Source organism: Neofelis nebulosa, chromosome 7 (genome assembly GCF_028018385.1).
Source record: "Neofelis nebulosa isolate mNeoNeb1 chromosome 7, mNeoNeb1.pri, whole genome shotgun sequence".
NCBI lineage: Eukaryota > Metazoa > Chordata > Mammalia > Carnivora > Felidae > Neofelis > Neofelis nebulosa.
In genome coordinates this window covers 111,281,493-111,307,183 of record NC_080788.1, presented here as the reverse complement: position 1 = coordinate 111,307,183, position 25,691 = coordinate 111,281,493, and the positions used below count along the sequence as shown (strand labels likewise).

Genomic DNA, 25,691 nt, shown 5'->3' with positions numbered 1-25,691 from the left:
ACATAAGAAGTTGTGTAACTTAGAAGTTGTGTAAGTAGACTGCAAAAAAAGTTGTTTTAAGTTTATATATTTATTTTGAGAGAGAAAGAGAGACAGTTCGAATGAGCAGGGGAGGGGCAGAGAGAGAGAGAGAGAGAGACAGTTCAAATGAGCAGGGGAGGGGCAGAGAGAGATAGACAGTTTGAATGAGCAGGGGAGGGGCAGAGAGAGAGAGAGAGAGAGAGATGGTTCGAATGAGCAGGGGAGGGGCAGAGAGAGATAAAGAGACAGTTTGAATGAGCAGGGGAGGGGCAGAGAGAGAGAGAGAGACAGTTCGAGTAAGTAGGGGAGGGGCAGAGAGAGAGAGAGAGAGACAGACAGTTTGAGTGAGCAGGGGAGGGGCAGAGAGAGAGATGGTTCGAATGAGCAGGGGAGGGGCAGAGAGAGATAGAGAGACAGTTTGAATGAGCAGGGGAGGGGGAGAGAGAGAGAGAGAGAGAGAGAGAGACAGTTCGAGTGAGTAGGGGAGGGGCAGAGAGAGAGACAGACAGTTTGAGTGAGCAGGGGAGGGGCAGAGAGAGAGAGAGAGAGAGACAGTTCGAATGAGCAGGGGAGGGGCAGAGAGAGAGAGAGAGAGAGAGAATCCCAAGCAGGGTCTGTACTGTCAGCGCAGAGCCCGACACAGGGCTTAAACCCATAAACCGTGAGATCACAACCTCAGCCGAAATCAAGAGTTGGACACTTAACTGACTGAGCCACCCAGGAGCCCCAGACTATAAAAAAATGTAAATGTATATTGTAGGCTCACTAAAAACCTGATAGAAAGCAATAGAGCCAAAAAGCCTATTGGGGCACCTGGGTGGCTCAATCAGGTGAGCATAGAACTTTGGTTCAAGTCATGATCTGGCAGTTCATGAGTTCAAGCCCCACATCAGGCTTGCTGCTATTAGTGCAGAGCCCGCTTTGAATCTTCTGTCCCCCTCTCTCTGCCCCTCCCCCACGTGCTCTCTCTAAAACAAATAAACATTTAAAAATTAATCAGTTAAATGTTTTAAAAAAGGTCAACAGATAAAATGAAATTCTAAAAATATCAACATAATCCAGGGCGCCTGGAACTCATGGTTCATGAGTTCCAGCCCCACGTCGAGCTTGCTGCTGTCAGCCTATCAGCACAGAGCCTGCTTCAAATCGTCTGTCCCCCTCTCACACTGCTCCTCCCCTGCCTTTCGTCTCTCTCTTAAAAAACAAATAAAGGGGCGCCTGGGTGTCTCGGTCGGTTAAGCATCCGACTTCGGCTCAGGTCATGATCTCACGGTCTGTGAGTTCGAGCCCCGCGTCAGGCTCTGTGCTGACAGCTCAGAGCCTGGAGCCTGTTTCAGATTCTGTGTCTCCCTCTCTCTCTGCCCCTCCCCTGTTCATGCTCTGTCTCTCTCTGTCTCAAAAATAAATAAACGTTAAAATTTAAAAAACAAAAAAACAAAAAAAAACAAATAAAAACATTTTTTAAAATATTAACATAGGGGCGCCTGGGTGGCTCAGTCAGTTAAGTGTCTGACTTCGGCTCAGGTCATGATCTCACGGTCCATGAGTTCGAGCCCCACGTCGGACTCTGTGCTGACAGCTCAGAGCCTGGAGCCTGCTTCGGATTCTGTGTCTCCCTCTCTCTGACCCTCCCCTGTTCATGCTCTGTCTCTCTCTGTTTCAAAAATAAATAAACGTTAAAAAAAAATAATAAATGAATAAATAAATATTAACATAATCTAAAACAAGGCAGGAAAAGAAAAAACAGAAATACAAAAAAACAGAGGGAATAAACAGAAAAAAAGAATAAAATGGTATACCTAAATTGAGCCATATCAATAATTCCATTAAATAGTAACTAAGATCTCCAAGTAAAAGGTAGAGATTATCAGAATGGATAAGAAAGCAAGATCCAACCATATGCTGCCCATAAGAGATGCACTTTAAATATAAAGACTCAGGGGTGTCTAGGTTGAATGTCCAACTCTTGATTTCAGCTCAGGTCATGATCCCAGGGTCATGGGACCAAGCCTAGTGTTGGGCTCTATGCTTAGCATGGAGCCTATTTAAGATTCTCTCCCTCTTCCTCTGCCCCCTTCCCTGCTCACACACTCTCCCTCTAAATAATAATAAAAGAAAGATAAAGACTCGAAGAAAAAGACATCCCACACAATCAGCATAAGACCGGAATGCTCATATTGATATCAGATTAAGTAGACACCAAGAAAAACAACATTATCAGAGAAAATGGGAATATTTCATACTAATAAAAGTGTCAATTCTTCAGGAAGACATAACAATCACAAACTAATAACAAAGTTTTGAAATAGATGAAGCAAAAATTGACAGAATTAAAGGAAGGATCCCATAGGTTTCAATAGCCATCCCTCAACAACTGATAGGATTACTAAGCAAAATGTCAATCAAGACATAGATAATCTGGGGCATCTGGGTGGCTCAGTAGGTTGAGCATCTGACTTCAGCTCAGGTCATGATCTTCCAGTTTGTGGGTTCGAGCCCCACATCAGGCTCTGGGCTGACAGCTCGGAGCCTGGAGCCTGCTTCAGACTCTGTGTCTCCCTCTCTCTTTGACCCTCCCCTGCTCACACTCTGTCTCTCTCGCTCAAAAACAAACAATAAAAAAAAAATCTTTTTTAAAGACATAGATAATCTGACACGATCAACCACCTTATCTTAACTGATATCTATAGAATGGTGTGTGAAAATAACTACAGAATACATGTTCATTTTAAGCGCAAATGGTATTACACCAACATGCTCTATGTCTCGGGTCATAACACAAATCTTAATAAACCGAAAAAAATTGAAATCATACAGATATATTCAGACACACATACATATGCATCTTCACACATTCTCTCTAGGCTCATCCCTAACCCCCTCCGAGAATCTACTGATAGCTACACAGGACACCGGTCCACGGAAAAGGTGAGGCTGGTCAGTCAGAATATGGATAATCTACTCTGGCAAGGCAATCATTGACAGCAAATATAAAAACTTTGGACAAGCAGCTTTTCCAAGCAGAATGCTCTAGATTCCTATTTAAATATCAATCACTGCCCACGTGAGACCCTGGAGAAAATAAAAGCATACTCTTCCAAGTTTCTGATGAAGCATCTACTCTTTTACAGCATTCCTCATGGAAGTCTAATCATCCAACAAACAAAGCTGCCCCACGAAAATGTTCTAATCAACATAACACGGTAACCTGGTAGTTGAGGCCATCCCAGACTTCTCTCAACTGCAACTGATCTTCATTCAGCTCATCCAAGTTCCTTTCTATTGGCAGGATGTCCAAAAAGGGCTCTTTTCCTTCATTGAAGGACTCCAAAAAGGACAGCAGGCTCTACCATCAGAAGAATATTTTAAAGACAGAAATTTTAAATCAGTTAATATAAGGTAATCCACTATTTTAAGGTCTATCACTGCAGGTTATGTTTAAATTTTTACTTAAAGAGAGGTACGATTCCCTGGATTCAGGGTCCTCTACACTGATGTGGTACCTTTCTTCAGTGCACCCCGATCACTTGAATGCCCTCATGGTTAACACAGGTCACAGCTTGTGTCTCGTCAGCACTGTTGGATTTCTAAGGGAATAGAGCGGCAAGGTCACCCAGCTCTAGAGGACAAATCATGACGCCACACGGAAAATGGGAGTTTCTCTGTCCTCCCTGGATATGTATTCACAACAAAATAAGAATGAGTAGAAGTGAGAACTATCCAGCAGTGGTCATCACGGACAAACGTGTCTATGATTAACTGTGCTCGAGCCGTTGCTTCCCAAGTTGTTTTTTACAGACTTGAGAAAATTTATTTTGTCCCTCGAAAATTTAATAAATTAAGCTTTTCTTGGCTCGTATTAGTGTGAAGTTCGTGTTTAAGAGTCACCAATTCCATAAATATTATTTCAGCCCTTATTCATAATAATTGGCAGATTTTATCTTATTTTATTTCATTTCATTTCGGCTGAAGATTTATGAGCTGGGGTGTCCAGCTGGCTCAGTCGATAGAGCAAGTGACTCTTGATCTTGGGGTCGTGCGTTCAAGCCCCATGGTGGACGTAGAGCTTACCTTAAAAAGTAAATAAATAAATAGAATTTGGGGAAAGATTAAGTTTTATGAGCAAACCAAGGGATAATTATATAATTCTTTCTCACCCCTAATAACTCCCTAAGGCCTTTTATTCAAGAAAGTGGAATCTGTGGTGCCTTACTAAATCAAAGAGGTAGGTGAGAGTAAAGCACTTCCGGGGACGCTGGGCCTCTTGTCAATAAAAAACATATCAGGCCAAAGATGGAAGCAGCACAAAAGCCTGGACCTGTACGGTCCAGATGGAAGGAAGACGAGAACGTCCCATCCCTTTCTTCCCTGATGCCTCTAAACCAAAAAGGATGCTGTTGCCAGTAAGCCACACAATCTGCTGAATATTGGTGTCGGACAGGCTGGATTCATCCAACTCGCCCGCTCAGCCTGCAGGTGCTAAGTGCGGAGCAAGCACATGACCGTACCCCTACTCTATTCCCGGTGGAAATCCGATGGGGAGCAGAGCTGCAGGGACCGTGGGTTCTAAGGAACAGGGCTGAAAAACCCTCATCTCGGCTCCTGTTAGGCTCCTTCAAGATGGTACAGGTTCTCCTGGTCACCCAGGAGGAACCCCACGAAATAGAGAGCTGGGTCTTCGAGGCTAGACTTCACGCGAACCCGCCTCTCCCTGGCAGTAGCTGTGTAACCTCAGCTGTCGTGGAATAACACCACCACGTTCAGCAAGATGCTGTGATGGGTAAAATGCTCGTCAGCAAGGTGCCTGGTACACTGCAGATATTCAAATGTGGTGACAGTCATAGTTGTCGTGCCTCCTCAAAGGGCGCCTTGGTTGAGGCCCTACACTTGGGGGTTATAACTTGGGGTTGGCTTCATTTTTTACTTCCTGATCTTTTTTTTTCCATTCCATATAACCTAGTTCTGCTCTAGACTGGGGACTGGAAAACTTTTACTGTAAGAGGCAAGATAGTTAATGCCTAGGCTTGAGGGCCATACGGTCTCTATTGCCACTATTTGAGTCTGGTGTTGCAGTGCAAAGGCAGCCACAGACCATACCTTCATGGGCATGGCTGTGTTCCAGGAGTACCTAATTTACCAAATTGGTGGGGCCCACAGACCAGTTTGCCACGCCCTGCTATACAATCTTACTATTCAAGGTACCTTAAGGACCAAGTATTAGCAACACCAGGAAGCTTGCTGGAAATGCAGAATCTCAGGCCCCTCCCCAGGTCTACTGAATTAGAATCTGCATCTTAGGGGCACCTGGGTGGCTCAGTCAGTTAAGCACCTTCTTCCCGGTTCAGGTCACGATCTCACGATTCGTGAGATTGAGCCCCGCGTTGGGCTCTGTGCTAACAGCGCACAGACTGCTTGGGATTCTCTCCCTCTATCTCTCTGCCCCTCCCCTGCTCATGCTCTCCCTCTCTCTCACTCTCAAAGTAAATAAGTAAACTTAAAAAAAAAAAAAAAAATCCGCATTTTAACAAGATTCCCCAGGGAGTTCACGTGCACATTAAAACTTGAGAAGCACTGTCCTAGAACGTGATGCTAAAACTTGAAGTTAGTTTAGCATTTACATAATTAACTCTGCAAGACTTTTTTTCCCCAAAACATCCTACTCTTCCCTAAGAGTAAGCTGCAAACAAATTGCTGTTTAAAGTCATACTTACATCATACTTTTTAGAGCAGGTCTCCTTTTCTGAATCCGTTAGCACTTTCTGTAGTTTTTTCTCTTGTAGAGTTAACCAGACCACAGCATCTTTCACCTTTCCCTATAATTCACACACACATTTAACACTCTATCCTAAATAGGCTTGGAGATTTTCCTTTTTGACAGTAAAATTAGCAACCTCAAATGTCAGTGAAATAATGCAAGCATTACACACCAATGACTCCTTGTGCCAAAGAGGAAGTCTGCTTTTTCACCTAACACCTTGAATTTTAAAATGGATTGAAACTAGCACCTGAACATAATGTGCTAAAGAAACAGGGCATGCAAGCCCCTGATTTTTTTTTTTTGTTTTTTTTGGCTTAGCCACTCCCATTATTCTGCAATTCTGAAGAAAATTATTCTAAACTACTTACCCATAGTAAGCATATCAGAATACTGCTTTCCGATACATCTAAACAGGGTTAATAAAGAGATGCTGACACCCAAATACACGGACATCAAAAATATCTTAGGCAGGGGCACCTGGGTGGCTCAGTCGATTTGAGCATCAGACGTCAGCTCAGGTCATGATCTCACAGTTCATGGGTTCGAGCCCCATGTCGGGCTCTGTGCCGACAGTTCAGAGCCTGCAGCGTGCTTCGGATTCTGTGTCTCCCTCTTTCTCTCTCCCTCTCCCCCTCCCCGACTCACGCTTTGTCTCGCTCTCTCTCTCTCTCTCAAATATAAACATTAAAAAAAAAATTTTAAATATCTTAAGCATTTTAAAGACCCTAAAAATAACTACTAAAGGTTTTGGTTCTATCATACGGATGTGAGTAACAATTCTTTTTTTCTAGATTCTTGCTTGCTTACATTCGAAAGTTAATTTCACTGCCAGAGGATAAAGCAAAAGACATTACATCTTATTTTCATTTCCTTTAAACTTCATTTACTTTTTCTCTATTAAGTAGGCGTGTTTTCTATATATTTTTGCATCTGATTTCATGGACAGTTTAATTTTTCATTTTATTTTTTAATAAGAAAATTACTTAGAAAAGAGTAGCTCCTCAGCAGGTCAGGAATAAGTGAGCTGAACTATAGGCCTCAGTCTCAGCTTGAGTCTCTGTTCCAGAGTCAGCAACAATCTAGCACAGCGCCTCAAACATAACGGTTGGAAAAACCTAGGCCCAAGTTTGTCACATACAATGTGATAATATGACCGCTTGTAAACATGTCTGAGGAAGCAGTCTAAATAAATATTAAAATAATATTCGAGGGCGCCTGGGTGGCTCAGTCGGTTAAGCATCTGACTTCGCTCGGGTCGTGATCTCACGGTTCGTGAGTTAGAGCCCTGCATCGGGCTCTACGCTGACAGCTCAGAGCCGGGAACCTAGTTCTGATTCTGTGTCTCCTTCTCTCTCTGCCCCTCACCTGCTCACACTCTGTTTTTGTCTCTGTCTCTCTCTAAAATAAATAAACATTTAAAAAATTAAAAATAATAATATTCAAAAAGTTTACTAAATTCACAGCACTCATTTATCTTCAAAGCAGCAGAGAATAATTGTTTATTTTCATTTCCGCTCAGTGATTTTTATGAAATTTCCACCCACAATATTTCGTGTACCTGACTGAAAGTCAAAGGAAAAAATTGAATAATCAAATGGCAAACAGATAGTGATTCAAGAGTACCTCAACAAACAAAGATCAAGAGTAGAACACACTGCTTCCATTTTTATAAATTATATGATCCCAGGGGTGCCTGGGTGACTCAGTCAGTTAAGCATCTGACTCTGGATCTTGGCTCAGGCCTTGATCTCACAGTTCATGAGTTCGAGTCCCATGTTGGGTTCTGTGCTAACGGCACGGAGCATGTTTGGGATTCTCTGTCTCCCCTTCTCTCTCTGCCCCTCCCACAATCTCTTGCTCTCTCTCAAAATAAATAAATAAACATAAACAAACAAATAAATAATATGATCCCAGGTATATGTAGCTAAAATTAGATTGTGGTGATAGTTGCACAAGTAAGTAAATATGCCAAAAACCACTGAATTATAAACTTTAATTTTTTGTAATGTTTACTTATTTTTGAGAGAGAGAGAGAGAGAGAGATACAGACAGACAGAGCACGAGAAGGGGAGAGGCAGAGAGAGGAAACACAGAATCTGAAGCAGGCTCCAGGCTCAACGCGGGGCTCGAACTCATGAGCTGTGAGATCATGACCTGGGCGGAAGTCAGATGTTTACCTGCCTGAGCCACCCAGGCAACCCTGAATTGTAAACTTTAAATTGTTTATTTTATGATATGTGGATTAAATCTTTAAAAAGCTGTGAAAATCAAAATAGACAAAAATGAGGTAGCTCTAGGACTTTTCAAGTTCCAGTGCTAAACGTAATTTGTCCTATACGGCGTCTATGTAAAAGTTATTCTTGGTAAGTCAGCAAAGTTTAATAAATTACCACTTTTAACTTAAAAATGAAAAAAAACAAACAAACAGGTGAAACAAATCTACAGTGAAAGAAACTGGAACACTGGTTGCCTGGGGTGCGGAGTACAGACAGGAAAGAGGAACACTGGAACATTCTGGGTAAGAGAAACGTGTTACATCATGATTGTTATATGGGTTACCTGGGTGTATGCATTTGTCAAAATTCATAGAACTGCACATTTCAGCTCTAGGTGCAAATTATACCTCAATTTTTAGAATGAAGCCATTGGTAGCATACAACAAAAATGAGCTTGAGACATACTTATGAGGACATACCTGAGCTTCAGCTCCAGTCCCAGATGCATCCTTCGAATACCGTAGAAATTGTGCCACATAAGTCATGATTGACTTTTCATCAGGATTAACAACGTCCACATCTGCAAGATGTGCCACAGGACCAATTAGCTATAGATGTGATTTCCTACAATTACTACCCAAGAACAGGCCATGCCACGAGATAGCCTTGGAATAAACCAAAGCAGCTAACCAGCCGTGCAAATCTCTGTGGTCAGTCGCCCTTGCTCCAAGGCTGTGCATTGGCTAAGAGCTTAGATCCAGAGTCAGAGCTGAGTTGAACCCTGGCAGTAGTAAATGCACAACCTCAATTTCCACTACGCCTGTTGTAGGCAGAAGAGCGTAAGTAGAGAGGGAGAGTGGAACAGAGAAAATACAGCTTTTCAGAGACACGGTATGGAAACTCCTCCAGGAGTGTAGAGCCTTCCGTGGGCCAGTCTTTGTACTGCATTAACAAAGTCCGTGGTGAAAAAACATTGGAAAATGCTGAATTTAAACAAAGTAAAAATATTATAAATTCCATAAGCGCAGACCTTCTCCAGACATAAAACAAATTAGATAGATCACAAAATCCAAAGGGATCACAATATGTTACAGACAAAATGAACACATAATTTTGGGCTATCTTTTGATATGTTGCCAAAACAACTACGAAGATATTGAAAAGGAAATCATTTGTGTTTATTTATTTTTAATTTTTTTAATGTTTGTTTATTTTTGAGAGAGAGAGAGCAAGAGTGGGGGAGGGCAGAGAAAGAGGAAGACACAGAATCCAAAGCAGGCTCCAGGCTCTGAGCTGTCAGCACAGAGCCCAACACGGAGCTCGAACCCACAAAACGTGAGATCATGACTTGAGCTGAAGTTGGATGCTTAACCGACTGAGCCACCCAGGCGCTCCTTTTTTGATTATTAATTCAGTTAAAATAAAGTCATCAAATATTTATAGAGAGTCAACAAATGCAGGTCACAAGCAAGATATGTAAGGCTCATTCTTGCCCTCAATTCATTCAACAAGTGGATGCAAGACACTTAAGCAAATGCTAGATGCCTGAGGACATTATCTGCCCCTCAAGGAGCTTACTGTTAGGAAAAAAACAAACAACAAAGAAATATAACACACTATGCATGCTTAAGCAAATGTGTTTACTGGACCCAGTGACTATTCTAAGTAGGCTGAGGGAGAACATGAATCTAATCTATATCCAAATTAAAAGATTCAACACAGTAGACATATAAAAGGTATCGATAAAAAGTTAGGGGTGGAATTTCAATAAAGGAAGGATCCCTAAGAGCAGAGTTATTCTTTTACTGAAAAAAAGTGTAAGTAAAAAAAGGTAAAAGTACATCAAGAGATACATAAAATAATTATACTGGCTTAACTAGATGTTTCTTTTCAAAAATTTTATTGCATGAAAAAATTAAAAATAAATAAAAGCTTTATTGTATATGAAGTCATGCACAGTGATTAAATGTTTTAATAAAATTGTCAAAAGATAATTCTCTTATTCAAATATGACAACAGCATTTAGTTTGCATAAATAATGACGTATTTCACATTTTGAGCTATTGTTTAAGCTATTTAAAGTGAATTATGGGCAACCATTTATACAGTGGAAATTTGGCTTTTTTATACTGTCACATTATTTGCTGAATTACTTTTACATACTAAAAGAGAAAAAATATTTTACACTGATATTTAGAGAATCACAACATGAAAGGAGTATTAAAAAAACAAATAGTAATCAGACAAGGGGATAAAACAAAACATGAGGAAACACAAAGAAAAGAAAAAAGATAATGAAAAGCCAAAAAGGAAAGAGAAAAGACAAAGAATGGGAGAAAAGGAAGAAAGAAAGAAAAGGGAGGCGAGAACAAATAAGGAAGGGAGAGTTAACAAGAAGAATTATCAACAAGCAACAGAAACCAGAGCAATGACAAACCTAATATACAAAAACATGAAACCATTAGGCTAACTCTCAACTTAGAAATACCACCTAATTCAACTGAGGTCCAAGAAGGCTAAGACCCGGTAGCAACACGCATAGCTAGTGCCCAGATCTTAGCTTCTAATCCCATTCTCCAGTAAAAGAAACCGGTACTCCCTGGGGAGATGGTTGATCCCGCCGGGGTAGGAAACATCCAAGATGAGCCTGGAGCATCTTGCAGCACCAGGAAATAAGGATGTGCTCAAAAGCAAACAAGGAAACACCACATCGAGGGCAGTATGTCAAAGGGGCAAAGGAGCTAGCTAAAAGAGCTCCTAATGGCTGAATCTTTGAGTTAAAAAAAATGTTTTTTAATTTGAGCAGTTAAATACACAAAACAGTATTAGGTTACAAGCCAAAGTAGAAAATGAAATGTCCATAAGCCCATATTGATATAAATAAATGGTTGGAGGGGCGCCTGGGGGGCTCAGCCGGTTAAGTGTCCAACTTCGGCTCAGGTTGTGATCTCATGGCTGGTGGGTTCGAGCCCCACATCAGGTTCTGTGCTGACGGCTCAGAGCCTGGAGCCTGCTTCAGATTCTGTGTCTCCCTCTCTCTCGCTCTCTCTGCCCCTCCCCCTCCTAAGTGTCGGCTACGCATACCGACTTCCCAAAGAGTACAACACACGAAGAGGGAAACAAAAAAAAAATCGCTTCACAGGGAAGCAACCTGGCAAACACTACCTCAGCCAGGTAATTTTTTTTAATTAAAAAAAATTAAATTATATACATGAACAATCAAATAAAAAACATATTAAAACAAATGTAATAAACACTCAAAACTCACGACTTCCCAACTATTTTACCACATTTTACTACTACCGGTGCTCCTGAGGTTACTTACCTCTGTTGTACCTGTAAGATAGAAAACTACATAAAAAAAAAAAAAAGAAAGAAAGAAAACTACATAATTGTGTGTTAGGGTTGCACATCTTTTCCCTACTCTGTGTTCAGTGACTTCACACCAGAATCGGCCATGGTGGCAATGTTCAAACCACACACAACCACAAAAATCAGCAAATGAGGGCTTGATTTCTTGTATATTGATTACAAAGAAAGGGATGGAGAAAATGTTAATAACGCACGTTAAGCTTAAAAGTACGTCCTGTCTAGGGGCACCTGGGTGGCTCAGTTGGTTAAGCATCGGACTCTTGATCTGGGCTCAGGTCATGATCCCACCGTTTGTGAGATAGAGCCCCAAGTCGGGCTCTGCATTGACAGTGTGGAACTTGCTTTGAATTCTCTCTCTCTCTCTCCCTTTTTCTCTGCCTCTACCCTGCTTGCGTGCTCTCTCTCCCTCTCTCACAATAAGTAAACTCTGAAAGACCAAAAAAAAAAAAAAAAAAGCATGTCCTATCTAGAGCTGCGAAGTTGCACAAAAAATTGAGGAAATATTCTTCCGATATTAGATTCAGCAAAAAAAAGTCATTCACATGTTGAAGAACAAGTCAAGTTCCAACAAACATCTTTATTGTCGTACTTACTCATGTACAGAAAGACAATTATTTGCTAACATTCATGTCAGGACTCCACGTGTCCAGCAACCACAACCATAAGTTGGCTGCAGGTGGATATAAGCGTTTGGTGAAAATCAACAAAAACATCTGGGGCTATATGGAATTCATAATAAATGTATCACATATTTTCTTATCATTTGTAAACTGTGTGCTACGTGTGCCTTATATTAGTAATATTTGTGATAGACGTGTGTACGTATCCACACACACTCAGGCACACACACGCATTGCTCTGGAGACCCAGTCACACATTACCTACACACCCGGGTTGTACAGCTGAGACTAGAATGTGTACTTCTTAATTTGTCGGTGCATTGTAATCTTCGCGAATCCTACACACCCCTTTTATGAGCTTACTGGGATTTTTAATAAGCGTTGGTACATTAAGAAACAATACAACCCACAGCAAAGCGCTTTTCCAAAGAATTAAATCATCTTAATCTTAATTTTGTGAAGTTAACATAATCATCTCTTTGAACAAAACCCGTATTTAGGATTTTGCTGTGGTCGTTAACCATACCACACAATGTGTCGAGCATAATCACGGCAAAGCCTAGCCAGCCACAGAGGGCGAAACAAACAAACAAACAAACAAACAAACAAACAAGAGTTTCTATCCTCAAAGAAGTTCAGCTTTACCTAGGGGGAAAGAGTGGAGAGGGGAAATACGTTAACCCAAAGAACGGTCTTACCAGGGAGCTTTTAGAACAGAATAACAGAATCAAGGGAACACAATGTAGAACACAATGAAAGAAAACTAAGACAAAGACTCAAATTATTTCCAATAATAGCATTGCTTGCTTTCAGCTGTCTTGTCATCCTGGCAATTACTGAAGTTAATGAGTTGGTAGGAATTCTTAGTGTCATGAAATTTAATAAAGAGTTTAAGTTATTAAACCCTCTGGGGCGATAATACCGTTATGTTTATTTATGTAGAGGTACTGTTTACATTTCCCAGCCAACTTCACACTGGACAGTGTTTTAAAAAGAAAGAAGCTTCTTTACCTTCTGGTTCTAGCAACTTGGGGATTTTAAATTCCCGTTCGGCAATTCCAAAGGCCTCTTTCAGATTGTCTTTGTTGGATCTATGCTTCACTGTCTTCATGTCAATTAGGTCTGGTCGCAAGGCATGAATGACAGCCAAAAAAGCCATCCCATTTCTCCAGCTTGACTTAAAATCTGTCACACTGACAGACTCACACCTATCACAAAAGGACAAAAACATGATAAATACTATTTAAAAGAATACGTCAAAGCACATCCACCATATTCAATAGTAATGAAAACAGATTTCAGTGAATCAAATACATCACATATTCTAGGAAAACATTTTATTTTAATCTTGTGGTCATATTAAAGTGAAATGCCAGCTTTGATGAGGCTCATGGTACCACAAAACATTGGTGCTCAAAGTGTGGCCCTTGGACCAGCAGCATCAGCGTCACCTGGGCTTCAAGTGCTAGAAATACAAATTCTCAGTCGGACGCAACCCCAAACCTACTGCATTAAACTCTGCAGGCAGATCTGAAATCTGGGTCTCCAAAAGCCCTCCAAGTGACAACAGCCACGCAAGTTTAATGCTCTTCATTCAGGAATCTGTTGGCTCGGCACTGGCTTTAGACTTCTATGTGTAATTAAGTTCCTTTCACTAGCGGAAACAATTTCTTTCTCGTTAGAACACATTATATGATACATTGTGCCACTTTAATGGTCAGTAGCTTATCACTCCTCTGCTTAAAACTAGTCATCACAGATGAATGGATGAACAGACTGTGATGTATTGATATAGTGGAATATTATTCGGCCCTAAAAAAGAAAGACGTTCTGACCCATCTTACAACATGGAAGAACCCTGACGGTATTGTGCAGAGTATAAGAAACCGGTCACCAAAGAGCAAATCCCGTATGATTCCACTCATGTAAGGCACCTTGAGTAATGAAATTCATAGATAAAGAAAAGTAGACCACTGGCTACGGGAGGGAAGGCTGGGAGAGAGTTTTAGTTTCGTAAGATGAGAAAAGTTCTGGAGATGGATAGTGGTGATGGTTACATCACAGTATGAATGTACTTAATGCCACCGAACTGGACATTTAAAAATGTTAAAATGGTAAATTTTATGTTCTATATGTTTTACTACAATAAAAAAATTTTTTTTCAAAAACAAAAACCCTCTCGGGGCCCTTGGGTGGCTCAGTCGGTTAAGTAGCCAACTCTTGATTTCAGCTCGGGTTGTGATCTCACCATCAGGAGATTTAGCCCTGAGCTGGGCATGCTTAAAATTCATTCTCTCTCTTCTCTCTCTTCTCTCTCTTCTCTCTCTCTCTCTCTCTCCCTCTCCCCCTCCCTCTCTGCTCCTCTCCCACCTATGCTCGCTCTCTCTTTCTCTCTCTCTGTGTGTCTCTCTCTCACAACCAAAACCCTGCCATAGCTTATCAGAATAACATCTCTCAGTCTGGCCCACGAGGCCTAACATAGTTTGTCCCCTGCCTACAACTTCCACCCTTGTATCTCCCTCTCTTACAATGCTGTAGCCACTCTGGCTTTGTTCCTTTCTCAACACCGTGCTCTTTTTTAAGTTTTATTTTAGAGAGAGAGTGCAAGTGGGGGTGAGGGATAGAGGGAGAGGGGAAGAGAGAAAGACAGAAAGAGAGAGAGAGAGAGAGAGAGAGAGAGAGAATAAAGCAGGCTCTATGCCCAGCACAGAGCCCAACACGGGACTCACGGGACTCGATCCCACAACCTTGGGGTCATGACCTGAGCCAAAAACAAGAGTGGGATGCTCAACCGACTGCGCCACCCAGGCACCCCCACGCTCCTTTTAATCCCTCTGCGCGGATGCTCTTTCTCCCAGATCTTCATACACCTGAAGCCTTCTCTTTCAGTCCTCACTCAAAGGTCTCTTTCTCAGAAAGGTGCTCCATGGTCACCTCAGATAAAAGCCACCCTCCCACCTTTGACATTCTCAATCATCGTAAGTCCTTCCTGACTTTACTGCCAACTGTAGTTATGACATTGATCCATCTGCTGTGGGCCAAGCCCCTGGAAAGCAAGAGCCTTGTCCTCCTTGTCTCCTACAGTAGACTCATCCCCAAATGGTATCTGGCATATAAATGTGCTTAATATATATATATTTCAAATCATTCCATCAATCACAACTCTGCATTTGACAAGGGATCAGTGAAGATGTTTGTTTTTTTAATTTTTTTTTTTAACGTTTTATTTATTTTTGAGACAGGGAGAGACAGAGCATGAACAGGGGAGGGTCAGAGAGAGGGAGACACAGAATCTGAAACAGGCTCCAGGCTCTGAGCTGTCAGCACAGAGCCCAATGCGGGGCTCGAACTCACGGACCGAGAGATCATGACCTGAGCCGAAGTCAGCCGCTTAACCGACTGATCCACCCAGGCGCCCCCAGTGAAGATGTTTTAAGAGCACAGTTGCCTATGTGGGAAATAATCCAGGACAACTGTATTTTCCTTTAATATGTCATAAAAAATATGAGGAAATTCAATGGACCCATTTAAGGTATCAATCAAATGAGAAAAACCACTCGAGAAATAGTCAACCTCAGACAACCTGGGCTTTCCTGAACCTCTTAGGAAAAAACGCCTAAACTATGACTGTGATAAAACTACATGGTATTCGGTGATTTTTGTCTTGCTTAACAAATCTTTATGTGGTCCACACTTTGTTCAGAAACTGTTCTAAATACTTAAAAAATAATTTTTATAATACACCTAATAACGCTATGAAGTGTTAGTATTGTCCACAGTTTTATGACTGAGGAAACTCCAACGCAAAGAGATTCAGTAGCTGAAGTCACCAGTTAGAAACTGCTGGGAGCCACGACTCGAACGCAGGCTCCGGGCTTCAGAACACTAAGCACAACTGGCTAAAGGGATGGCTGGGGCCGAGGGCAGGGCAGAGCGGGGATCAGAACCGGCTAAGTGCTGACTGGCAGGCGCTGCCCTCAATAAAGCCCCAGGCTGTGAGATGGGCTCTGCACTGACGAGTGGATACCAATCCCACAGAGAACAAGCTGCTGCCAGGTGTTAGAGAGGGCGGGTTAGGGCTCCAGAGTGACTGGCAGGACCTCAGCTCATTGAGAAGTTGCAAACCGGGTCCCCGCTTCATCTCCTTCAGAAACGTGAGAATACGACACATTTCTTACAACATAGTCTCCCCATAGTCTGGATCTCGGATGAGTTCCAGGGACACATAGAATATCGAAGTAAGCCCTCTAAAAATGTCACCAATGAGGGCCCAAACTAGAATAAACTCCTGATGAATTACTTCAGAAGGATTCACTACATCTTGACAAGTTTAGCACAGCTCATAGTTGGAAAGTAGGGAAAGACATGGAGAAAAGGTAAACTGTGGCAAAACATTTGGACTTCCAAGTGGTTTGAAATTTATTTACAGATAAATGAAACAAGTCTGAATATGATTTGATAATGCTCTTCACACATTATTTTTGATTAAAAAATATAGAATTATTATTATTTATTTTGGATTCTTTTAGATTAAAAAATATAGAAAACGGAAGTAAAACCATCTCTAGAAGATTCAAGAAAAAGTCCATTTGCTGTATGTAAAACCTTGTAAGATCTGTATGTCTTTTTGTCCTTCACGAAATACATAGGATGCATGACAACTAAAGAAAGGCCGGAGGCAGAAGTTAACATCCTAGCCTACTACTGGGAAGAAGCTACTCAGAAGCCCACCATTTGTGAGGTCTTAGCGACACAGTTATGCCTCTATTTATGCAGACCATGCTGCGATGGGAGAAGAAAGGCCATTTGAACTCTACAGCTCATCTCACGGGGAGTTCTGCATCCTAACTCCTTATTTTTCCTAAATCCCATCCCAGCAAGTGTTTAAAATGAAAAAGTAAATGTCTGCCAAGAGCAAACCTTTTTCTTTGTAAAACAGCATTTCTGGACACTAACTTCCTATCATCATCCCCACTTAAAAAAAAAACAAAAAAAAACCTCCTATTTTCTGGCTTCTGTTCCTTGACTGAGCTACAAATTTCTAAACAATGGGGACTGTGGTGTGTTAATGTAGTCCTATGCAGTTCCAAGGGATAATTTTATGTGTTGATTCCTTATTCCTTCATTTGTTCATTTATTCATTCAATACGCATTTATGGAGCGCCTACCAGGAACTTACATTGTGCTAGCTTCTGGGGATACACAGTCAAGAAAAATGTAGTCCTGACTTTTAAAAAGCTCCTAGTGTGGTTGATTTGGACGAACGTCTGCATTTGAAAGATTCACTCCAAAAGAAAGGAGGATAGTAAACATTTTCCTTTTAGGAGAGGGAAGCTCTACATTTGGAAGATTCACTCCAAAAGAAAGGATAGTAAACATTTTCCTTTTAGGAGAGGGAAGTGTTCTGACGTATGTTATATGCCCAGTCAGCCTTATTTTCAGACCTGGAGTCAGTAAGGTTGTGTTAGCAGGTTAAGTCACCCTGTGTGTCTCCCGTGGTCAGAGCAAACTACTTACGGGGCACATTGCTCCTGAGCCCACAAGAGGAGAGCCTTCTTTGCAGACATCTGCCATCTTTCTTGGGCTTTGGAGCATTTCTTGGCTGGAGGACTTGAGGTAGGAGATGAGTCAGCCACACTCACACTGTCCAAGGAAGGTTGATTGTAATTGCAAGAAAGAGTCCGGGCAAGCTCTTCGATCTAAGGAACACATAATAATAGTCGACACATACAAATCATAAGTTAAAAGCATTGAGGCTAAACCTTCAGCCAAAACAAGACCTGAAAAGAATCAGGTAGCAGTGAGAGCCTACTCATGGTGGAAAAAGGACTGGACAAATCCTTGAATAACTGCATTTGGAATCTTGGGCTACGCTTAGGCTTTCTTTCAGTGGACTTGGGTTGCTCCTGCCCTTCCTTGTTCAGGCATTTTGTTCCACCAAGGGCAAGCCTCTATTCATCCCCCCAACATGCTTACAGAGCACTTCTCGGGTGCTCAACACCTGTCACTCTCAACTGAATTGACCTAAGCTGAGATGGCACTCTAGAGTGTCTTCCAAGAGACTGGGCCAGTTAGAACACATCCTTGATTACAAACCAATAGGAAACAAAACACATGCAGAACAAAATAGTCAAATATATGAGTCCCAAAAAAGAAAAAAAGATTGCCATCAAATATGTAAAAAATCACCTCGCTAGTCATGTAAGAAAGCAAAATATATACAGCAAGAGGGACAGTTCCTTCATTTATAACACAGGCAAAAAATTTTAAAAGATAACATCTAGTGATGTTATCATCTAGTGAGAATGTGAGAAGCTGGATTTTTCCATGTTGCTGGTAAACACAAAAATTCGTTCCGATTTTTTTGGAGGCAGTAAGATAACACCTATGGAAAACTTTAAAAGACAAACCTACACACATAGTAACATGTATTATTGAGAGAAGTGCACTTCTCTTAATAATTAATAGATTCTCCAGACAACCAGTAACAGTAGATGTGACCAACACAATTAATAAACCTGATCTGACTGGCATACTCCATTGTACCTCAAATGGCAGAATCAACATTCTTTTCAAATCCATATAAAATATTTACTAAAATTGACCCATAAAACAAGTTTCAGCAGTTTTGAAGAACTGAAACCATTCAGATGGTATTCTCTGACCACATTGAAATTAAGCTAGAAATCAGTAACAAAGGTATAACAAACAAAATCCCCAACTATTTGGATATTCAGCGATAGAATGTTAGAGAACCCATAGGTCAAATAAGAAATCACAGTGAACATGAAATATTTTGGACAGAGCAATAATAAAAATACTGGATTCATAGATTAAACAATGCAAATTTTACCAATGCCAACTTTTTCCAACTTATACATTCAACGCAATCCTCATTAAAATTCCAACAGATTGTATGTAAATGAACAGGTTATTTATAAAACTCATATGAATATCAAACCAACATGCCGTGTACCTTAAACTTACACAATGGCAAATGCCAATTACATCTCAATTTAAAAAACTATATGAAAATGCAAATAGCAAGGAATAACCAAGATGATCCCAAAGAACAAGTTGGACACTATCAGACATCAAGACTTTTCTATATAGCTATAGAAACAGACATACTATAGCATTGGTTCAGGGATAAACAATGGAACAGAACTGACAATCTGACAATGGAGCCACACATATATGGTTACTTGGTTTTTGAAGTTACTGACGCTACAGGACAGTAGGAAAAAGTAGGTCTTTTCAATACATGATGTTGGGTCAACTGGACAGCCATATGCAAAGAAAATTATCTTGACTGCTTTAACCTAACATGCTCAAAAAAAAAAAATTCATTCTCGAAAGATTGTAGCTCTAAATGTAAAAATGCGAAACAATTAAGCTTTCAGAACTGTGCTGTCCAATACGATAGTCACTAGCCACATGTGGCTATTATTTAAGTTAAATAAATAAAATTTAAAATTTAGTTCCTCAGTCATACTAGCCACATTTCAAGTATTCAATAGCCACAAGAGACCAGTGGCTACTGTTCTGTACGGTGCAGCTACAGATCATTACCATCATTGCAGAAACTCCCATTGGACAGAACTATTTAAGAAAAGAGTGTAAGAGAATATCTCCAAGATGTTAGCAAAGGAAAAGATTTCTTTACAGGACATAGAACGTACTAGTCACCAAAAAAGGAAGTTGATAAAGTTGAACTACATTAAAATCATGAATGTCTATTCATTGAAAGATTGAGAAGGCAAGCCACAGAATCAGAGAAGATATCTGCAATTCATATACACTCAACAAAGGACTTGTATTGCATCCAGATATAGATATAGATATAGATATAGATATAGATATAGATATAGATACACACACACACATATATATAGCATTTATTTTTGAGAGACAGAGCGGGAGCATGTGAAGGGCAGAGAGAGAGAGAGAGAGAGAGACAGACAGACAGAGACAGAGACAGAGACAGAATCTGAAGCAGGCTCCAAGCTCTGAGCTGTCAGCACAGAGCCAGATGCAGGGTTCAAACCCATGAATTACGAGATCGTGACCCGGGACAAAGTCAGACACAACCGACCGAGCCACCCAGGCGCCCCCAGAATATAATGTAAAATTTCTATAAGTCACTACACGCGATAGCACAGCTAAAATAAAAAAATTTTAACGTCAAGTATTTGCAGGGATTGGAGAAGGGATCTCCAAACTCTGTAACAGGGTAAATCAGGGCAACCATTTTGAAAAACTAACTGGCACTACCTACCAAAGCTGAAGATCACACGCCTTATGACCGAGCAAATCCACTCCTAGATATATATACGAGAGAAATGAGGGCTGGTACCACCAAAGGCAAATATACAAGAATGGGCCTAGCGGCTTTGTTCGTAACAGCTGAAAACTGGCAACAAAAGAAATGCCCATCAACAGGAGAAGAGTAAGTAAGCTCTGGCATATTCACACAGTGATACAGTCACACACGACAAGGAAAAAGAAAGAAATCCAGTCAATGATATTATAACCATGACATAACAGGACAGATGGATGGTAGTTACACTTGTGGTGAACACAGCAAAATGCATAAACTTGTCAAACCACAAAGTTCTACACCTGAAACTAAAATAACTAATTGTGCGTCAACTATACTCAACAACAACAAAAACAAAAGACCTACCGATGCAATGCACGCTTCAACAAGTTGAAACTCATAGATGATGTTAAGTGAAAGAAATCTAACACAAAAGAGTATACAGCATATGTAAGTCACTTCAGTTATAATCTCTTCATATGGAGGTAAAGATGCTAAGCTAAACAGTGATAGAGATCAAAGTGCTGGTTTCTTTAGGGAAGGGGGGTAAGGACTGGGAGAAATACACGGGAACTCTGGGATTCAGGCAATGTTTTCTATTTATATCTTGGGGGATGGTTACGTGGATGTATTTAATTTACAAGAATACATCCAGCTCTATACGTAAGATCTCTACCTTTTTCTCTACGTATGTTATACTTCAACAAAAGTTTATTTACATCGGTAAAGCGAAGCCAAAAAAAGCAAAACTTAAGGCCCAACAATTTTACTTCTAAGAATTTGGCCCATGGAACTAATGAAGATTGTATGCAAAAATTTTACCCTGAGCGTAGTCTTTTTGGAATTGCTTATAATCATAAAACTATGAGCATTCTGCCTGTCCATTAATAAGATATAGCACTTTACAAGAGAACACCATGCCTCCATTAAAACACACAGATAAATTCAGAAAGACGTTCATTAGAACAGGTTGAAAAGTTTGGATAGCAGGACCATTCTGTTTTAGGACATACAAACATAAACAAATATATATGTTTATTCCTACTGCATGTATCATGGGAGACTGCACAGCAAATTATTTAGTGGTTATCACAGAGTGGTAGAATTATAGGTGATTCTATTTGCCTTTTACTACCTGTATTAAAATTTTTAATTATACTTCAAATATCCTGGAAAGTATGGAGGAAAAAAATATAACAAATACCTACGAATTGTCAAATTTTAACATTTTACCACATTTGGTTCATATTTTTTTAAAAAAATAAAACACTGATACAGTTTAAGCCTTCTGTCTTTCCCTCTGTGATTCTATTTCCTTCCTCTCCCAGAGGCAAAAAACACAATTCTAAACTTGGTTTTCATCATCCTCACGCATTTTATTTTACTAGAACTTCAAACGTAGGTATCCAGAAATCATACACAGTTCTTATCTTACATGTTTTAAATCTTATACAAAGTACTTATGTTATTTTCTGGTTTTCATAAAATAACATTTGTTTCCCACATTATTTAAATTATCTTCAAAGTAATTATGGAGAGATACAACATGCAACTTTTTAGGTAACTGCAGAAAACCTGCACGAATTCGGAATCCCGGGTCTGGAAGAATATATTTATCAATCGTAAGTATCAGAAGGTCAGGACCAACAGTGTCTTTGTTGTTGTTTTCTTGGTGTCCTGGCACAAGAGCTAGAACGTAATAGGTGTTTAAATTATTTGTGGAGTGAAATTCATCAAGGAGTCAGTCTGGGGACAGGACGAAATGCTGTGGGATTACTAGATTGAACAAGGGTCCTCGAAACTAGGAGATTCTACCAAGTTTAGTGGGTTGGTTCTCACAAATTGACTCCGGAAGCTTCCTCTCTTCTGCCAAAGTAAGTTAACAATAATACACAAAATTTTATCACGGCAGGTTCTAGTAACAGTGGTGCTGACACTGCAGATCATTCAAGATACCATAATTCCGCATTCAATTTGCAACTGCAAAATAACATCAGTGGCAAAGGTCCACCCGTCAAGGGTTAGAGTGTCCTTTTTCCGGAAGAAACTCAGGACTGAATCTTCTTGCCTAACACTTATTTCATTCTGCAGTAATCCGAACAGAAATAACTTCCACACCACCACACTACTTACATGAAAGTGCAGTATAATTGTCCAAATTAGGCCAAGAATGATGGATGGGTTTCCGTCTATAATATCAGTGACATGAATATTTATTAGCTTGATCTGGAAAAGAAGAAACACGGGTTAAAAGGAGAAAATATTTCATTGCATTAATTTCTCCTGTGAATCTTCCGATGAAATTCATACTCACTGATCGGTTTTTTAGGAATGTCAGGGCATGTTCTATATTGATTCTACACTGAAAGGTATTAGATCCTTTGTCTCGAGGCTATGAAATTCAAGCAAAATAGATCACTTAGAAATATGAAAAAAAGATTTTAGTCAATAAAAGGCTTTTAATGTCACTTAAAAAGCTCACCAACTGTTGTCCTGAGAGTACTTCTAGCAGGTCCAGGAGGACATGCCCCTTTTTAATGTCCGCAAATAGGTCTGACACGACCGAGGGAGGAGTGCGCTACAAAAGGTCACAAGAAAAACATTCATTCAAACTTTGGTCCAAAAACATAATACCCTTAGGATTCTCATCAATAAATGCGCTTTGTGTTTTCCCAAAAGCTCAAATTCGGTAGTGATTTTTAAGTAACAGAATGAGAGAGAACACACAAAGTTCTATGTCAAAGCATGGTAAGAAAAGCAGTGAATTTAATTTATCTCATGGCAAATTTCCAGTAGCACTACACTCTGGTACCTTCGCTGAGAGCTGAAAACCTGTGCATAGAGGCGGCATTAAAGACATTCAAAAATGCCAGTAGTGACCCATTTGGGGAGTAGATTACATTTATGGAGTAATCTGTTTATGAACTTACCCTTCTCAGAATTGCATTGTGCAGGGATGGGGAGCCTGTGAGAAGAGGCTTATTCATTTTATATCTAGGTTATTCCGGGCACTTGGCATCACCGAGAGGCAGGATGGCACAGTGATTAACAAGGCCTTGGGGCGCCTGGGTGGCTCAGTCAGTTAAGCATCCGACTCTTGATCTCAGCTCACGTCATGATCTCACAGTTCATGAGTTCGAGCCCCTCACTGGGCTCTGCGCTAACAGCACACAGCCTGCTTGGGATTCTGTCTCCCTCTCTCTCTGCCCCTCCCCCCTCAAAATAAATAAATAAACATTTTTTAAAAATAAGAAAAAAAAGGCCTCTGGGTCCACACTGCTGGGTGTGTATCCCAGCACCATCACTTATAAGCGGTGTGACAGTGCAACATTAGGCAAGTCACAGAACTTCTTTTTCCTTAGTTTCCTTGTTCTTTAAACAGGAATAATAGTCTCATGAGGATGTTGTAAAGTCATGTAAATGTGATGCAAATTCATTATATTTACCGAGCTTAGGACACGGTTTAACACATAAGCCTCCATACAAAGGTACGAATCACTATTACTATTATTATTACATTTGATAAAAGAGATGTTGCTGCTTTACCTTATCTCCCATATCCTTAGTAAAAGTGTCCCTTTTTGTGTTGGGAAAGAATGACAAATACATCTAAACAAGCTCACAGTGACTTCAGCACATTCTTTCAACCTTTTTTACACCTCCCCAGTACCATTTGGGGGACCCAAAGGGAGGGAGTAGGAGAAGTAATTTAAATATATTTATAGCTTTATTTGTTCTTTCTTTCCTCACCTTTGCCAACTGTGAGTTTATCCAGCAGGTGAAGGTTTTCTTCTGAGTGTCTTCCTGCTCAGCTATTGAAAAGAGACAACGGCAGTTATAAAATGAGAAGCCTCAGAAACCCTTTTAAACTTATCAAAACCTCAAAGGTCTATCACTCTGGGGATGTGTGTGTATTCCACAGTTTTACCAGCTTCCTAGGACTTGGTCTAACTTTCGGATGTTTGCTCAAGAAGTGGTTTGGAAATAGCATGTTGATAATATATATATATATGTATATATATATATATATATATATATACATATATATATACACACACACACACATATATATGTATATATATATATTTTTTTTTTTTTAATCACCGCAGGTTAGCTGACAAGAGACAATGATTTTTAATACTTTTTACTGACAAAAGAATTAAGTCCTCACATGGCCTTGACGGTCTTGTACAAGGAATTGTGAGGAGAGAGACTTCCCAACCCAAGGCACTCTCAGTCTAAGCCAAAGCCATACGTATTTAAAGACAAACCCCATTCAAGAAAAAAAGAAAAAAGAAAAAGAAGGAGGTGCCTGGGTGGCCCAGTCTCTTGATTTCAGCTCCAGTCATGATCTCATGGTTGTGGGATCCAGCCCCGCATCAGGCTCTGTGCTAACAGTGGAGACCGCTTAGGATTCTCTCTCTCTCTCTCTCTCTCTCTCTCTCTCTAAGATAAATAAACATTTTTTTAAATAAATAAATAAACAGGGGCGCCTGGGTGGCTCAGTCGGTTGAGTGTCCGACTTCGACTCAGGTCACGATCTCACAGCTCGTGGGTTCGAGCCCCGCACAGGGCTCTGTGCTGACAGCTCAGAGCCTAGAGCCTGGAGCCTGCTTCGGACTCTGTGTCTCCCTCTCTCTCTGCCCCTAACCCACTCACATTCTGTCTCTGTCTCTCTCAAAAATAAACAAACATTAAAAAAAAAAAAAAAAAAAAGAATCCTTCATAAATAAATAAATAAATAAATAAGGGTGCCTGGGTGCCTCAGTTGGTTAAGCGTCTAACTCTGGGTTTCAGCTCAGGACATGATCTCACTGTCCATGAGTTCGAGCCTGTATCAGGCTCTACGCTGACAGTGTGAAGCCTGCTTGGGACTCACTCACACTCTCTCTCTCTCTCTCTCTCTCTCTCTCTCTCTCTCTCTCAAACTAAACAAAAATAAACGTAGCAAACAAACAAACAAATAAATAAATAAAAGGTTCATAAGGTCGTGAGCAGTTTAGTCTTGACACTTAGAGTATTTATCATGGAGGATATATAGCCACTGAATTAACTGTAAATGAGTTGCAGTTAGAGTCAGAGACACCTGGGCTCAAGTCCTGCCTCTTACTAAGCGGCTGTGTGACACCAGTAATTTCCTTTGGGAATAAGGTAATAAGCACTCACCTCCAGAGACCGTTAAGGATTCACTTGAGAAGTGCCCACTTTTATTAGCAGGACAGGAGTCAAGGGCAAGATCTGAAACACTCAGGGTACGTCTTCCTCTCCTCACAGGGGCAGGGGCGGGCCCTACACCAACTCCAAGCTCCCCACTAGCCTTCTACCCCCTCAGCTCCTGCAGACATGTCAACTCCGCACTCAAGGGTTAGCCCTGCACACCAGGA

The 25,691-nt window shown here is 40.6% G+C and overlaps 1 protein-coding gene across 10 annotated transcripts in view; it reads right to left on the bottom strand.

The window, feature by feature from the left end:
• The window catches only part of SYNE2 (spectrin repeat containing nuclear envelope protein 2), a 342,246-nt gene that overhangs the window by 235,513 nt on the left and 81,042 nt on the right, over positions 1-25,691 (bottom strand). For all 10 annotated transcript variants that reach the window (XM_058739286.1, XM_058739287.1, XM_058739283.1 and 7 more), the window contains exons 3-11: positions 24,058-24,119; positions 22,790-22,885; positions 22,622-22,699; positions 22,441-22,533; positions 17,505-17,686; positions 12,999-13,195; positions 8,475-8,575; positions 5,733-5,834; positions 3,230-3,367 (exon numbers count right to left, since the gene is read on the bottom strand). In XM_058739286.1, the coding sequence (XP_058595269.1) occupies positions 3,230-3,367; positions 5,733-5,834; positions 8,475-8,575; positions 12,999-13,195; positions 17,505-17,686; positions 22,441-22,533; positions 22,622-22,699; positions 22,790-22,885; positions 24,058-24,119 (1,049 nt within the window). The remainder of the gene's footprint in view (positions 1-3,229; positions 3,368-5,732; positions 5,835-8,474; positions 8,576-12,998; positions 13,196-17,504; positions 17,687-22,440; positions 22,534-22,621; positions 22,700-22,789; positions 22,886-24,057; positions 24,120-25,691) is intronic.